This window comes from Apiospora aurea, assembly GCF_038362705.1.
Source record: "Apiospora aurea strain CBS 24483 chromosome Unknown utg000005l_segment0_segment0, whole genome shotgun sequence".
NCBI classification, from domain to species: Eukaryota; Fungi; Ascomycota; class Sordariomycetes; order Amphisphaeriales; family Apiosporaceae; genus Apiospora; species Apiospora aurea.
The window spans coordinates 1447351-1462015 of record NW_027117392.1 but is presented as its reverse complement, the minus strand read 5'-3'; the positions used below and the strand labels follow the sequence as shown (position 1 = coordinate 1462015).

The window sequence follows — 14665 nt, the reverse complement described above, 5'->3', positions numbered from 1 at the left end:
CGCCAGCATCCGACCAGCGCCAGATGTGCGGTGGCATGTTCGGAACTGCCCAATGATAAGGCCCGCCACAATTACCAACCATGGACTCAGACGAGTTCGACGACGACATCGCAGATGAAGATCTGATCTTCGCTGCGAGCCAGGCTCCCAGTAATATCAGATCCTCCAACAGCATCACCAACCCGAAGCCCCAGACCCCGCGCCTATCAGAAGTGCAGGGTCGACATGGCCTCGAGAAACGCCCGACAGTAAGTGACAAGCACATAGTCATCCTCGTACTCTTGCTCATCAACCATTCGCCGGTGACGTGGGTAATCTATGAGACCTGATTCCCAAACCGCTTTTCATAGTCCATGACATTGACAATTTGCAGGTTGGTCGATCCATGCCAAGTCTCAATGAACACTTGGTCATCGATTTGGACGAGCTACCTCCAGATGCCTTCTCCAGCTCGCCAGATTTTCATCAAACAACCCTCACTCATCAAGATGGTAGCCATCGTCCTCGAGTTACTGGGCCGACTCGGGCATACCATCAAACAACGTTGACCGGCCAGCCTGTTCAAAGCCAGGGCAGTAACGGTATGGCGCCATCTACCCAACGGGTCAATAGCAACCGCGTGTTCCGTGCAGATTTGCCCGTAGAAGCACCTACGCATCATGAAACCGACACAGAGGCTATGAAGACCTGGGTCTACCCTACCAACCTTGGGCCAACTCGTGATTATCAGTACACCATTGTCAATGCTGGACTCTTCAACAATACGCTCGTTGCCCTTCCGACCGGACTGGGCAAAACATTCATCGCAGCTACCATCATGCTCAACTTCTTCCGCTGGACGAAAACGGCCAAAATTGTATTCGTCGCCCCAACAAAACCACTAGTGTCACAACAGATTGACGCCTGCTTCAACATAGCTGGCATCCCAAGGTCAACAACCACCCTCCTGACTGGCGAAATTTCTCCTGCTCTGCGTGCAGAAGAATGGGCGACTAAACGTGTGTTCTTCATGACTCCTCAGACTCTGATGAATGACCTCTCAAGTGGCTTTGCCGACCCCAAATCCATTGGGCTGCTCGTTGTGGATGAAGCCCACAGGGCCACCGGGAACTACGCATACGTGAAAGTCATAGAGTTCATCAGACGCTTCTCCAAGAGCTTCAGGGTCCTTGCCTTGACTGCCACCCCTGGCTCGACTGTTGAAGCAATCCAAGATGTTATTGACAATCTTGGTATATCGCAAGTCGAGATCCGTACTGAAGAGTCACTTGACATCCGCCCATACGTACATTCGAGAATCGAAGACGTTGTGGTCTTGGATCCGTCGGAAGAGATGGGTCTCATCAAAGAACTGTTCGGCAGAGCCCTAAAACCCCTCGTCGACAAGTTGAGTTCGCAAAACATATTCTGGGGCCGCGACCCAATGTCCATGACCACTTATGGCCTTATGAAAGCCAGGCAAGACTGGAGTCGTAGTGCTGGCCGTCACATGAACGAAGGACTAAAACACATGATTAATGCAGTCTTCCAAATCCTCCAGAAGCTGGCTCACCCAATCAAGCTATTGAACTTTCATGGGATCAGGCCCTTTTACGAACATCTTGTCCAGTTTAGGGACGAGGTTGAGGGGAGAGGCTCAAAGGGCGGTAAGACCAATCGTCAAGTCACCGACTCCCCTGATTTTCAAAAGATGATGTCCACCGTTGGGGCTTGGGTGAAAAAGGATGAGTTTGTGAGCCATCCCAAGCTCACCCATCTTTCTGAAACCGTCCTGAATCATTTCTTGGACGCCGGCGAAGGCCGTGAAGGTGGTAGCTCTTCTAACACCAGAATTATCGTCTTCAGCGAGTACAGAGACAGCGCCGAAGAGATTGTACGGGTTTTGAACCGCCACCAGCCCATGATACGGGCCGCAGTGTTTGTGGGCCAAGCCGACACCAAGAAGTCTGAAGGCATGAAGCAATCCGAGCAAATCGAGCGGATTCAGAAATTCAAAGAAGGCGCTTTCAATGTTCTAGTGGCCACATCAATCGGTGAAGAAGGATTAGATATTGGCCAGGTCGATCTCATCATTTGTTACGATGCTTCATCCTCTCCAATCAAAATGCTGCAGAGAATGGGGCGCACGGGGAGAAAGAGGGCCGGTAAGGTCGTGCTGCTGCTTATGCGAGGCAAGGAAGAGGACAAGTACACAGCGGCCAAGGATGCTTACAATCAGTTGCAGGCCATGATCTGTGATGGAAAGCGATTCAACTTCCGGCACGATCTTTCGACCAGGATTGTGCCGCGGGAGATCAAGCCGCATGTCGACAAGCGTCCGGTCGAAATACCCATTGAAAACACACAGAACCCTTCGCTACCGGAGCCGCGGCGTGGCAGAGCGGCTAAAGCAAAGAAGAAGCCCCCCAAGAAATTCAACATGCCGGACGGGGTGGAAACTGGCTTCACCAGCGTCGCCGCGATGATGGGCAACGAACCGAAACGCATGCCAAAAGCAGTGGCGCCTCGCGAAGTGGACGAGGTGACAGACATACCCACTATCGACAAGGTAGAGTTGAGCGAGCAACAACGCAACACACTGCGCCGCGCTTATCAGAATTTGCCTTTCTATCAACACCAAGTGGAGAAAGTAGTCGAAGTTGATGTGACAGCCCATCCTCGGGCCCAAAGAACCCTCTGCAAAACCTCACAGCTGAAGCACGGCGAGCATACCAAGCGGTGCGTCAAGCTCCTGAGAAGATTATCGAAGATTCAGTCAACAAACAGGAACGACTTGTACGCCTTTGGGGTGGTCGATCAGAGTCGCTACAATGACCTGCCGTATCCAGACGATCCATCAGAATCTGAGCCCAGTGCGTCACGAGAACCTGCACCGAAGAGAAGGAGAGTCGGCTCCTCTCCTATGGGCCGTCCCCAGAGAGCGAGGCAGGACCATACACATCTATCCAAAACCAAGGGGTCCGTAGTCCCTGAGCCGCCAAAACGAAAACGGATGCACGAAACTACACATCCACCAGCGGCTGGCAACGTTATTGCGATGGACATGCTAGTGGATGAGGAGATGGCGGCTCAGCTCCCCTCCATGCCAAAACGGCAACAACGCTCAGCAGCTGCTAAGCCCCGGAAGAGCACTTCCCGGCCATGGGCCGACCCGAAAACGAAGAAGGCCACGTCTCGTATTTATGATGAGAGCGCCGATGAAGGTGATGATTGTCGGAGGACAAGCGATCTCGAACTGACCGATGAGTCAGATGATGGGTCTGACCTGGTGGGTTTTGTCGTGGACGACGGCGTGCAGACTTCAAGTGCGCAACCAACGTCAAGCATGGTTCAACGTTCGAGTTCCCCAACAAGCCCTTCGACATCTTCAACGCTAGGTCGGAATTCCAAGAGGGCACGTCGGGCTTACGAGCCAACCCTTTCAGCTACACAAGAAAGCGACAGCGAAACTGATGATGAGTTGCCCACATTGAGACAGATTGCTGCGACACAACGCCATACACAGTCTTCAGCCCAATTTCGTACGGATTTGGGAGACAGTGAAGAAGACGTTATTGTTCAAAGAGGCGGGCGTGGTAATAGGCGAGCCGTTGTATCTGATGATGAGGACGACGAGGAGGATGATTATGATGAAGACTGAGATGCCCCTTTTAGAAACATTGCTGTGTCCTACTACCACGGGGATACTAGCTCGAGAATAGAGTTGTCGTGGACATGCGGAAACTTGATTGCTCTAGTATCAATATTGCGACATGGTCTGGTGCCAGTAACTACTACCAGCTTCCTCTTGCCTCTCTAAACCGACAGAATCTCAAAACCTAATGAGCGTGATATTTGTGTTATTGTTACTAGCCCAAGTAAAGGGAGGCAACCAATGTTTTTCGTGACCAGCTGAGCCGTGTGACTACTCTGGGCAGAATGACGAAGGTACCATGGGAATATGCCATAAAGTAGAGCTACCATTGGAAGGGAGCCCATCAGCCTCAATTTTTGGTGATCTGCTCAAAGCCAGAGAGTTATGCAAGAAAGAGCGCGACAGAAAGGCTGGCCCGCAGCCCGAGGTCGATACAAGCAGACCGGCTTCAACTCGCTCCCACTTCCGTATCATATCAAAGCTCAAAGGGGCTGCGCAAACGCCTATAGCGCCTGTGTGGCATGGCCCTATGGACCAGTCGAATATCTGCAGCTGTAGGTCCTGGAGAAAAGCCGTCTGCGCACTACAGTGCTTCGCGTGCCGTTCTAAGGAGAGAGGTCGAGAAGAGCTAGTTGGACCGATATTTCCTGAATCGCTTCAACGTCGGATAGAGTAGATGTCTCATTCTCAAAGCCAGAGTGCGGCAGAAAGTCAGGAGTTGGCAGTCAGCAGTCGTCCCTTCAGTCTGAAAACTACTTATCCAAGGCAAATGTCTTTCCATTATTTCCTATAAGCAAAGCTACCCCTAAATCCACGCATACGCTCCCAACAAAACGAACTACACATGACCGATGAATGAACCCCAATTCCACGAATACTCTGTTCACTTCGTTTATGCGGCTGGTCGTCAAGTCTCCGGTAACATCAACATCAATCATCTCAACATGTCGTCGTATCCGGACCGAGGCCCTCCTTCAGCCACTCGCCCAGCAAGCTCTCTGCAACGCCGCTGAATCCCCAACCAGTCTCTCTAGCCCCGTACTTTCGGATTCTGAGACCCCCCTTCGTTATGGGTCTCCTAACACCGACCCCTGCTGCCACCGTGGTATATCCTGCGCAAGAACTCGCTGTCGGCCCCCTTGGGGCATGATTCGAAAATCGCATCATCATGCAGTAACACCCTTGCCCACAACGCTTCCCCACCGGAAGCGCCTCAGGGTGCCTCCACTACTTCTAATAACTTCTCTTCCGCAGCTGCCGCCTTCGGTGACGGCAGCGCTGGCGTTACCCGCGCCCAAGTTGCTCAACGTCTCTTGCCGGCCAACCTCCCGGCCAATGACATAACCAGCCCCGAACCCGACCACGCTGACCAGCACCACTACGCCCGCACTAACGACCCACGTCAGAAGGGTGGGGCTGATGAGCGCATCTTCTACGTTAGATGAAGCAGTCTTCTTCTTCTTGACCGCCCTCGGTTGCTTGCTAGGCGGGGTCGGAGTGGCCGCTCGCTTGCCTTTCTCGGAGCCCGGAGCGGCCTCTTTGGACGACCCCGAGGCTGTCGGGGCTGGATCGGCCCTCAGCACGCGGCCCTGGGCCACGGGTCGGTGTGTGGGGGGCATTAGCTCGCTCTCTGGTACGAAGCGGAGATTCATAGGCTGAGTTCCGGCTGGGTCGGTACGGTCGCCCAACTCTTTGTCGCCATCCTTATCGCGGCCCCTCGCAGCAGCAGCACAGCTCAGCAGAGTCGTCAGGCTTGCGCGTAGAGCGGCGTCGTTGTCAGCCTGGTAGCTCGGTGACATCAAGTTGGGTGCGCGACGATCGACTCGTGCAGTACTGCTGCGCTGGCTGAACGAAGGGCGCGGGTGGTTTTGGGGTATACCGGAGCTGGTGGAATGGCGGTGCTGCAGGTGCGACGGTGGGTGAGAGAAAGCGTTTGGCTGTGGTCGAAAAGGCTCAGACGGTCGTCGGGTACCAAGCGCGGTGGCATGATCGTCATCGTCCTCCTCCTCGTCGCTGGTTTCCGGTGCCGCATGGTATACGTTGCGCAGAGGAGTCGAGCCCGGTATATGCACCGACGTGATGTTCTCGGTAGATGAGGTGATGACAGGGTCCGAGTCCGTCTCGCTCTCCTCGTACTCTTCCTGGCTACTTGTGCCGGCTTGACTGGACTGCACAGCGCGGCTTGCCTGCTGCTGCTGTTGTTGCTGTTGGACATAGAGATGGTTGTAGGATTGGGGGGTGCAAGCGACGCCTACGGGCAGCATAAGCTGACGAACCGACAAGTAAACCAGTCGTCACAATCTCGTCTCCGGCAGAGGATACGGACGAGGATGACGGATGGGATGATACTTCGACCCAAGATTCTACGTCGCGACCGCTTGACCTCGCCTGCCTATTAACGCCGGTGAACTCATAGGTGGATGCGCCGTCGTCGCGGCGTGGTGGTTGAGTAGGGGACCTCGTCGGCGCAGTGGAGTTGTTAACTCCGTCATCGCCGCCCATATTGGCCTGCGCGTTTCGGGTGCTCATATCGTGGCCAGGATTTACGGTGGAAAATGCATGAATATCCTAAGTAAGACGAAGAGGAAGAAGAGACAGAAGGGTCAAATGTGATGAAGTGGCTGAAGAAGGCAGGGAAGGACTAAGTGTAACAGATGGACGGACGTGTTAATGAAGGGGGTTGTGTCCCTCACACCGTTCTACCTATCGGCCGCCTGTTTTAGATTGATCGTGGTTCCCTAACAGTCTAACAGTCGGTGCTTCTTTAGCTGCCCCGCGGGATGGGGATGGGGAGAGAGCAGGGGGAACTAAGAGGGTGCTGGGTATGTATTGGGAGGGGGAGAGGCCCAAGGATGTCCACTGATCTTCATCAGTAGCGCAGAGTCTCGTCCGTCTTCGTCGGCAGCATATGCTTCAAAGCCCCCGGCCTGTACTGTACTCGTTTGTTGCCTGAATAATGGCCGAACATCCGATCCAGTGGTGAGGGTGAGGTCGGGAAAGGCGGACATGAAACTACAATCGTTTTGCAAGAGTGCGGAGGGTGAAAAGAAACTGGCTACGAATAAAAATGACGGCTGGCCTCGACGGAATGTTGGGCACGTCTGATCCAGTGTCTGGTGTCTGACCTTGATTAGGTCATGGAGAGAGGTCACGGGTGGCTTGGGCTGGAAGGTCTTTGTTCAGATAAGGCGAGGGCAAGCAGCGGAGGATAAGCGATTTAAGCCTGGATGCCAAGACGGTTGAGACAATGCCTCAGCCCAATGACGAGATGCAGCCAATGTCGATGGGTTCCGTTGCTGAGAACGAACGACATGAGCCCAGTCGTGCATCACCAAAAGTAAACATGAACCCCCCCCGTCTCCGTAGAGTTGTCTGTTGTTGGAATCATAGAACTTGTGCATAATGCATGCAGGCATTCGTGATCTGAGATAGGTACTGCATGGCACCCACTGCCACTGCAGCAAAGGGAGCGGGAGCGAGAGATAGTAAGGCCAAGATGACATACTACTAGCATGCAAACTCCCTCCCCTCTCTTTGTCCCGCGGGCCCCATTCTCCTTATCACAAGAACAGCTGGGCTGTGCGCGTGCTCCTCCCACTTTACTAGTAGCCACGGCCCATCCGGCTCCATTGACGCACATTCCTGGCCCACGAAGCAAGGGAAGGATGGTGGTCCTCTTTTTACTGGGCCCTGCTTGCTAGGTCCTTGTACTTATACCTAGCTCATGCTATCTAGATCCAGTGCTTTGTCGTCCGATAGCTAGATTTGCTGACAGCAACTGTAATAATAGGCAGAATCAACACCGTGTTTTGATTTACAAGAAAAAAAAAAAAAAAAAAGTCAGGTCAGACAGATTCGAGAAGAAAGCCAAGGCACCGGGAACAGTGATGAATTAAGCCTATATATGTCCTAGGGAAAACCACATCGTACATCGTAGGAAGCATTATACTCACCAAAAGAGCATGGGTCCAGGAGTCGTACAGCCGGGAATAGGATGGGGAAACTCTAACGCCTACCAATCATCGCAGATAAAAGCATCGTAAGAAAAAAAAAAAAAAACTTTTCGGAGCCCTCAAACGCCATCATAAGCCCTCTTAGTTTTTGAAGCATGGTCCACTCAAAGCTGCCGCCAGGCATTTACAACGAGCTTCGTTCCATCTTCGTGACCGCAAGTTAGCCCACAGTGCCCTCAGAAGGAAAAGCCGACTAGATGATTGTGTTTTGCCATCAAGAACATGGAACGCTTGGACGGAGAACCCGACCAAGTCCCGTTCTGCCTCATGTAGCCCACAAGCCCACGGAATCACATGGAGGTTTGCCCTCCAATTAAGCCCTCAGGTGTATCGCAACTTGGTCTGATGACCGAGTATAGCCCTCGAAGCCCACAACTCCCACAGGAGTGAAGTTCTAAGAAGCCGACAACCCACATAGCCAACCGTCTTGTGTCAATGAGCCCTCATGTGCGGCAGATCGCGTTTAGAACTGCGAATAGTGAGTCAGTATAGCATTCGAGGAGAGTGCAGTGAGCGTCAACATACCGTGATCTTCTTTCCCTGGAAGCCGCCACCACCGCGACCACCACCGAAGCCACCGCCACCGCGGCCACCTCCACGTCCACCGAAGCCACCACGGCCGCCACGGTCACCACCACCGCGGCCACCGAAGCCACCACCGCCGCGGCCACCACCACGGCCGCCAAAGCCACCACGGCCGCCACCGCCACCGCGGCCACCACCGAAGCCACCCTCACGGGGAGGACGCTGGCTAGCGTAGTCGAGGCGGACGGCACGAGAGCCACGGCCCTCGCCAATGTAACCACCGTTCATGGAGTTGAAGGCAGACTTGGCATCATCAACGCTGTTGAATGTGACGTAACCGAAACCCTTGCGGTTGCCCGACTCACTAGGGAGGTGTTAACGATGGAATATGCCAGAGTAGGTATGTGGTAACTTACGGGTCAGTGGGCAGACGAAGGCTCTTGACCTCAGCGGCTTCGCTGAAGAAAGCAGTAACCATATCCTCATCAGCATCGAAGGGCAGGTTGCCGACGAAGAGGGTATCGCTCTCGGGGCTGACAGTGTCGCCGTGCTTCTGGGCACGGTCGTTGGCGCGGGCGTTGGGGGTAGCAGCGTCATCAGATCGAGGCTTGGAGAAGTCGAGGTTCATAGCACGACCTTCGAGCTCGAAGCCTTGCATCTTCTCGTGGGCGGCCTTGCAGGCCTCGGCGGTCTTGAAGTCGACGTAGCCGAAGCCACGCGAGCGCTGCATGTGCTTGTCGGTAACAACTCTGGCGCTGTTCAGCTCATCACACTCCTCGAAGGCCTTGTACAGAAGGTCATCATCGATGCCCCAGCCCAGGTTGCCGACGAAAAGAGTGGTGATCTCCTCCTCGCCGCTGTTCTCGGCCTTGGCCTTCTTGGCAGGCGCAGCAGACTCATCGTCAGCCTTGCGCTTCTTGGAGGGCTCGGCAGCCTTCTCCTCCTTCTCCTCCGAGTCGGAAGTCTCCGAGTCGTCGGAGTCGTCAGAGTCATCGGAGTCCTCATCGTCGTCATCGGAATCGTCAGAAGTCTGTAGCACAGGCGATGTTAGCAAGCTATCGTTGGTTTGGGTGACAGGCGGAAGAGTCATGATGGGATAAGCGTACCTCCTTCTCGGCCTTCTTGGAGGCAGCAGCGGTCTTAGCGCCACCCTCCTCAGCGTCGCTGTGCGCCATCTCATCGTCGGAGGAGTCGGAAGAATCGGAAGAGTCGTCCTTGGCAGCCTTCTTGGCCTTGCCGTTGGTGGCAGGGGTAGCAGCAGCCTTCTTGGCCTTGGCTGCGGGCTTCTTCACCTCCTTCTCAGACTCGGAGTCGGAGTCGGAGTCGGAGTCGTCAGAGTCGTCGGAGTCCTCCTCGGAATCGTCAGAATCCTCCTCCTCCTCGCTGTCAGAGGACTCGGACTCAGACTCGACCTTCTTCTTCTTCTTGAGGTCCTTGGCAGAAGCCTTGGGGGCAGCCTCCTTGGCGCCCTTCTTGGACTTGGAAACACCGGCGCTCTTGACGGAGGTGATGGCATCGGCCTTGGCGGCCTTGCCGGTGGCTTGCTTGGTAGACTTGCCCATTTTGAGTGATTGTGAATGGATGGATGGGAAATAGGAAAATGGGAAAAAGATGGAAGGAGCGAGGTGAAGTCTGCGGCACGGGAAGGAATGCAGGAGGGAGCTCACGACTTTTATCTGCGCCTGCCGGAAAAAAGTGGTTGGCAGATAACTTTTTTTCTGGCAGAAAACTCGACCCTTGAGTTTTCCAAGTGGGGTGGTGGAGACCGGAGCTTTTTATTGGGAACTTTTGGGCGGTGAGTTTGATATGGAGAAGATATGATGTGCTCTTATCGATAGTGCACGGACGGGGCAGATGCTGATAAGGCAAAGAAGCTTCGGCCTTACACTTCAGGCTACAAGGCCGTGTTATGTAAGCAGACAAGGCCATCTTCGAGCTGGCTGCACCTGGGTAAGCTTTGGCTCGAGTGCGCAGAGCGACTGATCAGTTGAGAAGAAGCTCCGACACGAGAGGCCAATTCCCCCCTCCCCCAACGCCGGAGTACACAACACGAGCGAAGAAGCCATCCCACCCTTTCCAGCTCCCAGTTTTCTATCGAGCCAAAGATGCCGACTCCCGAATCCGAGGCTTTCCTGGCCAAGAAGCCCAAGGTCCCGCCTACCTTCGATGGTGTCGACTACGACGACAACAAGGCGCTCAAGGCCGCCCAGGATTCCGTCGTCCGGGAGCAATGGGTGCAGGTCATGATGGGCCGGCTGGTGCGAGAGGAGCTCAGCAAATGCTACTACCGCGAAGGGGTTAACCATCTGGAGAAGTGCGGTCACCTGAGAGGTCAGTAGCACACCTATACACCCGAGAAGCCATGGGGCGCACATAAGGCCATGAAGCCCGTCTCTGTGCCTTATTCTCGGTTGCATCCCAGTTGAATTAGCCACTAATGAGCCAACAGAGAAATACTTGCAAATGCTCGACAAGCACCGTGTGCGCGGTTTCATCTTTGAGCAACAGAACTACACAACGCCATCGCAAGTTGCGGCTTTGGCCGGAGCCGCAGATGCTGCGGCAGCCGCCAAGAACTCGAAGAAGCAATAGACGAAAGTATCAGGCAAGGAAGCTTGGGGCTGCAGATGCGAACTGCGTGTCAATTGCATCCGGGCTGCCGCGGAGAAGGGAAGGGCTATACTCCCGAGGACGGTTCTCGGGCGGGCAAATTCGACCTTGTAGAACTACTGGGCATGCAATTGGCCCTTGTATATAGAACGGAATCAATTGCATGAAACGCCGTGTGCTGGGTTGCTCTTGTTGGATTGGCATCAAACGACTCGCATTCCTGTTTTTGGCTTGAGGCTACCGTAGTAGACCAAACCAGATATCCTCGGGAAACGAGCCATTGCTTCACGGACTATATTGTTTGATTGAACATGTGCATGTACAGAATGCTCCATTATTGCAAGCACCATAGCGATGCCGTATTGGCATTTAGATGGCGTCAATCCGGAACGTTGGCCGTACCTAGCATTGGACGTCGACTGCAAAATGCGGTACTCCCATACTCGGGATAAAAGTGACAGGGGTCCGTCCGGCCCGCCAAACAAAATTTCTGGAGCATCTAGCGCTCGCAAGCTTAGATCCGACCTTTTGCGAGTGTCCTCCCACGCCAAACCGACGACCCTGCCCTTGGGAAGCTTGATTTCCTTTTGCGCCCGAGGAGAACCCAAGCCTGCGAGACTGTAGCATTGGCCTTTCCGACAGCCAGTCCACCATGATTTGCCGGCGCTGCCTCCAACGCGCCTCGTCGGGGCTAAGCCGCCGCGTGGTATCCTCCGCCGCCCGCCAGACCACCACCACCCCTCTCTCCCCGTTCCTCAACCTGCGGGCCCTCTCAACATCACTGCCGCGGTTAGACGCCCCGGCCGAACAGCAGACCGAGACGCCCACCTTCAGCACGCCCCTGGCCGACGCCCCGGCCTCCTCCGAAGAAGCGGCCGCGGCCCCCTCTCGGCCTGCCCCGCCGGCACCGTGCTGACGGGCCTCAACTACTTCAAGAACCAGACGGACCCCGTGGCCCTGGCCGACGACAAATACCCGGAGTGGCTTTGGCGGTGCCTGGACGTGCAGAAGAAGACGGACGATGCGACGGCCGACGACGCTGCCGATGAGTTCTGTACGTGTTGCACCTGCTTCTTCTTCTCCCGAAACCCACCACCGCCACCACTATACTTCCTCTTTCGATGGTTTCCATCTTGTTGTAATACATGAAAGCTAACCCATTCCCAAATAGCCAAATCCAAGAAACAACGCCGCCTTGCCGCGAAGCGCCAGCGCGCGCTCGAGGCCCGCCTGATGGCCGAGGGCAACCTGGAGGCGCTGGCGCCCAAGATTCCGTTGCAGCAGCAGAGCATCAACATGCCGGGCAACGAGGACGGCACGGCCGAGGGAGCGGTCGCCGCCGCCGCCGCCCGCGAGGAGCTCCGCAAGGCCATGCGCAAGGAGCGCAAGGCCAAGATCAAGGAGAGCAACTACCTCAAGAGCATGTAGATGGACGACCACGGTTGGCCGCTGTAATGACTTATACCGTGCCATGCGAAAGCCGATGGGGAATTGTACATTATATGCCATATTGGACGCTAGCATTCATGGGGCAGGTCATGTGGTTGTATAGAGGAATCAACACTGTACAATAGAATAAAAAATGGGGTGATATGTATCCAAGTACGGTTTGATCACCACCACTCCAATCTGAGAGCTCGTCACACGGAAGATATCAGCGTTGGCATCAATTTTGTTTGCACGGCTTGATATAGACCTATTGATAGCCTATGCTCAAACCCGGGTATCATTTATATAAACCTCGCCTATCCCCAAAACACCCGTGGGCCACGGGAGCACCCTGCTCAATGTTTGCGCCCCTGGTTAACGCCGAGCCTCCAAGCTGGCGCCGCAAGTTTGAACAGGTTCAATAATATACATGTTTGTAGTCCAAGTGCTCCGCGCAGCGTGGACTTCAACAGCGACAAATAGCAACTGACCCACCTCAGTCGTCGTCTGTAACGCCGAGCTTTGCTTTCTTGAGGGCAATTTCTTCTTTGGTTTTCTGGATCGTGTTGATGATACGCCTCTTCAAGATCGGATTTTGCTGGGCTTGAAGTTGCGCCTCGGCGGTAGCAAGCTGTTTCTCCAGCTGGTGTAAATCCTCCCGGGCCTCTCGCTTCTGTAGTTCCTCTTCGTCGAGTTCGTCATCATCATCATCGTCATCCTCCTCAGAAATGTCCTCTTCTTCGTCTTCGACTTCGTTGTCGCTGGGTTCTTGCAGGGGTGCCGCTGGTGTCGCCGCTCCCATGGTCATCGGTGTCGCCGCTTCCATTTGCGTAGCAGGAGTGGCAGCTTCCGCCTCCATATCCATTTCCATACCAGCCAGCTCGAACTCACGCTCCAGGTCTTCATCATCGATATCCGGCTCATCTTCGTCGTCCTCAGCCCCGGTCTGTGGTCCGAAGTAGTCCTCTTCGTCTTCGTCCCCTTCAGCATCAGCGCCCGAGTCTGACATTTCTTCGTCTTCGTTGTCCTGGATGTACTCGATTGAAGTCTCAATGGCCTTCTCGTCGTCTGCCATCAGCTTCTTGACCATCTGACTCACGCTTGCAAGCTGCTTCTCGGTCATGACTTTCCTGAACCTGCGGTTTACAGCATCATGCATGGGAGGCGTAAGGCCATGGGGCCATCTGAGTTCGGATCGCTGGGCCATGGGGGGCAACGCTATCGTCTTTGCATCGATTTCATTTTTCACCTTGGCGAAGCAGAGTAGCATCTGAGTGACGTCAGAGTTCTTCATCATTGCCTTGCGATCCCAAGACTTCATTGCTTCTGTGATTGTCGGAAGGTCGACCAGGACCGCAGCGTAGTGTTCTCCATCCACCGTAACCATTGCCCTGCGCTCCTTGGCATCGATAAACTGGATGCTGACATCGGCACCACCGTTGGCCTTGGGCTGACCGATGGTACCCTTTTCCAGAGCTTCGCGCAGGTATGCTGTTGATGGGCCCGGCAGGGTGCGCAGGATCATCAAGGTCTCTCTGACAGGATCAGTTTCCTTATCATCGGCCTCGGAATCGTAAGCATCGCCCGGGCGGTGTTTGACGGGCTCTCCCTTGGCGCGCCATTTGATGCCGAGGGGGGTTGTTGCGCTGATGAGCGGAGTTGGGCCGCCGCCTGCTTTCTTAACCTTGATCTTCTTAGAAGCCAAAGGCTGGTCTTCGTCGCTCGAGTAGTTGCGCTTCTTTGATTCGATGACCTTGGCAGTAGGCTTGGGCTGCCTCCCAGCCTTGGTCTTGTGGAGGGCCGGGGTGGTGACTCCAGGCGTGGTGGGAGTGCTCTGGATCTTGATCTTGATTTTCTTCTCCGAGCCGCCAGGCGTTGGGGTCTCGCCACTAAAAGAAGGCTGCCGTGAAGCAGTATTCAGCTTCAGAATGGGCCGGGGGTTCTCGGGGGCGGGTGTTTTGATGTCGGTAGTGGGCGGCGGCGGCATGCCGTGGCTGGCGGTGTTCAGCTTCAATGTTGGTTTCTTGGCCTCGTCGACGTCGCCCATGATGGATAGGTGAGTAGTATGTGTAGGAGTGCAGTAATCGGGGCTGCGAGAGAAGGCGCCAACACAGCCAAAGCGTCGTCGACGGATGCAGGTCCGAGATGAAGCAAGATGGAAGACGGTGCTTGGTTGGCGTCGATGCGGAATGCGGCGTCGCAAAGTCGGAGCTTCCAAAGTTACCTTGATCGATACTTTCGACACGCCCTCACCACACACAGGAGGCAGTTAATTGATGGAGTCAGTCGCGTCCTGGCTTTCTGGCTCGACAAGGATTCGGTCTGCTAGCGCAACGTGGGGGGCCAGGCAGCCTGTGGTGCAGGGTTCAGTGGTTGTTTCTTGGATTCTCTCAGCACTGGCAGATTGATCTGACGATGGTTCTTGTTAATCCAGACATGTGCTTTCCAATAAAGG

The 14665-nt window shown here is 54.8% G+C and overlaps 6 protein-coding genes across 6 annotated transcripts; 3 read left to right on the top strand and 3 right to left on the bottom strand.

The window, feature by feature from the left end:
- Positions 1-80: 80 nt before the first annotated feature.
- Positions 81-3640, top strand: PG986_007025 (ATP-dependent DNA helicase MPH1; the record flags this gene model as incomplete). Its single annotated transcript, XM_066843247.1, has 2 exons — positions 81-248; positions 374-3640. The coding sequence occupies 2 exons, from the start codon at positions 81-83 to the stop codon at positions 3638-3640; spliced, it is 3435 nt and encodes a 1144-aa protein (XP_066699359.1).
- Positions 3641-4800: 1160 nt separating this feature from the next.
- PG986_007024 (uncharacterized protein) lies at positions 4801-6136 on the bottom strand (the record flags this gene model as incomplete). Its single annotated transcript, XM_066843246.1, has 2 exons — positions 4801-5885; positions 5911-6136. 2 exons carry the CDS (start codon positions 6134-6136, stop codon positions 4801-4803), a joined length of 1311 nt encoding a protein of 436 aa, XP_066699358.1.
- Positions 6137-8110: 1974 nt separating this feature from the next.
- PG986_007023 (uncharacterized protein) lies at positions 8111-9734 on the bottom strand (the record flags this gene model as incomplete). Its single annotated transcript, XM_066843245.1, has 4 exons — positions 8111-8116; positions 8173-8536; positions 8589-9202; positions 9279-9734. 4 exons carry the CDS (start codon positions 9732-9734, stop codon positions 8111-8113), a joined length of 1440 nt encoding a protein of 479 aa, XP_066699357.1.
- Positions 9735-10277: 543 nt separating this feature from the next.
- Positions 10278-10764, top strand: PG986_007022 (uncharacterized protein; the record flags this gene model as incomplete). Its single annotated transcript, XM_066843244.1, has 2 exons — positions 10278-10503; positions 10622-10764. The coding sequence occupies 2 exons, from the start codon at positions 10278-10280 to the stop codon at positions 10762-10764; spliced, it is 369 nt and encodes a 122-aa protein (XP_066699356.1).
- Positions 10765-11208: 444 nt separating this feature from the next.
- PG986_007021 (mitochondrial 54S ribosomal protein mL54) lies at positions 11209-12210 on the top strand (the record flags this gene model as incomplete). Its single annotated transcript, XM_066843243.1, has 3 exons — positions 11209-11245; positions 11429-11836; positions 11954-12210. 3 exons carry the CDS (start codon positions 11209-11211, stop codon positions 12208-12210), a joined length of 702 nt encoding a protein of 233 aa, XP_066699355.1.
- Positions 12211-12706: 496 nt separating this feature from the next.
- Positions 12707-14257, bottom strand: PG986_007020 (transcription initiation factor tfiid subunit 7; the record flags this gene model as incomplete). The annotated part of the gene is made up of 1 exon (XM_066843242.1): positions 12707-14257. One exon carries the CDS (start codon positions 14255-14257, stop codon positions 12707-12709), a length of 1551 nt encoding a protein of 516 aa, XP_066699354.1.
- Between the last annotated feature and the right edge of the window lie 408 nt (positions 14258-14665).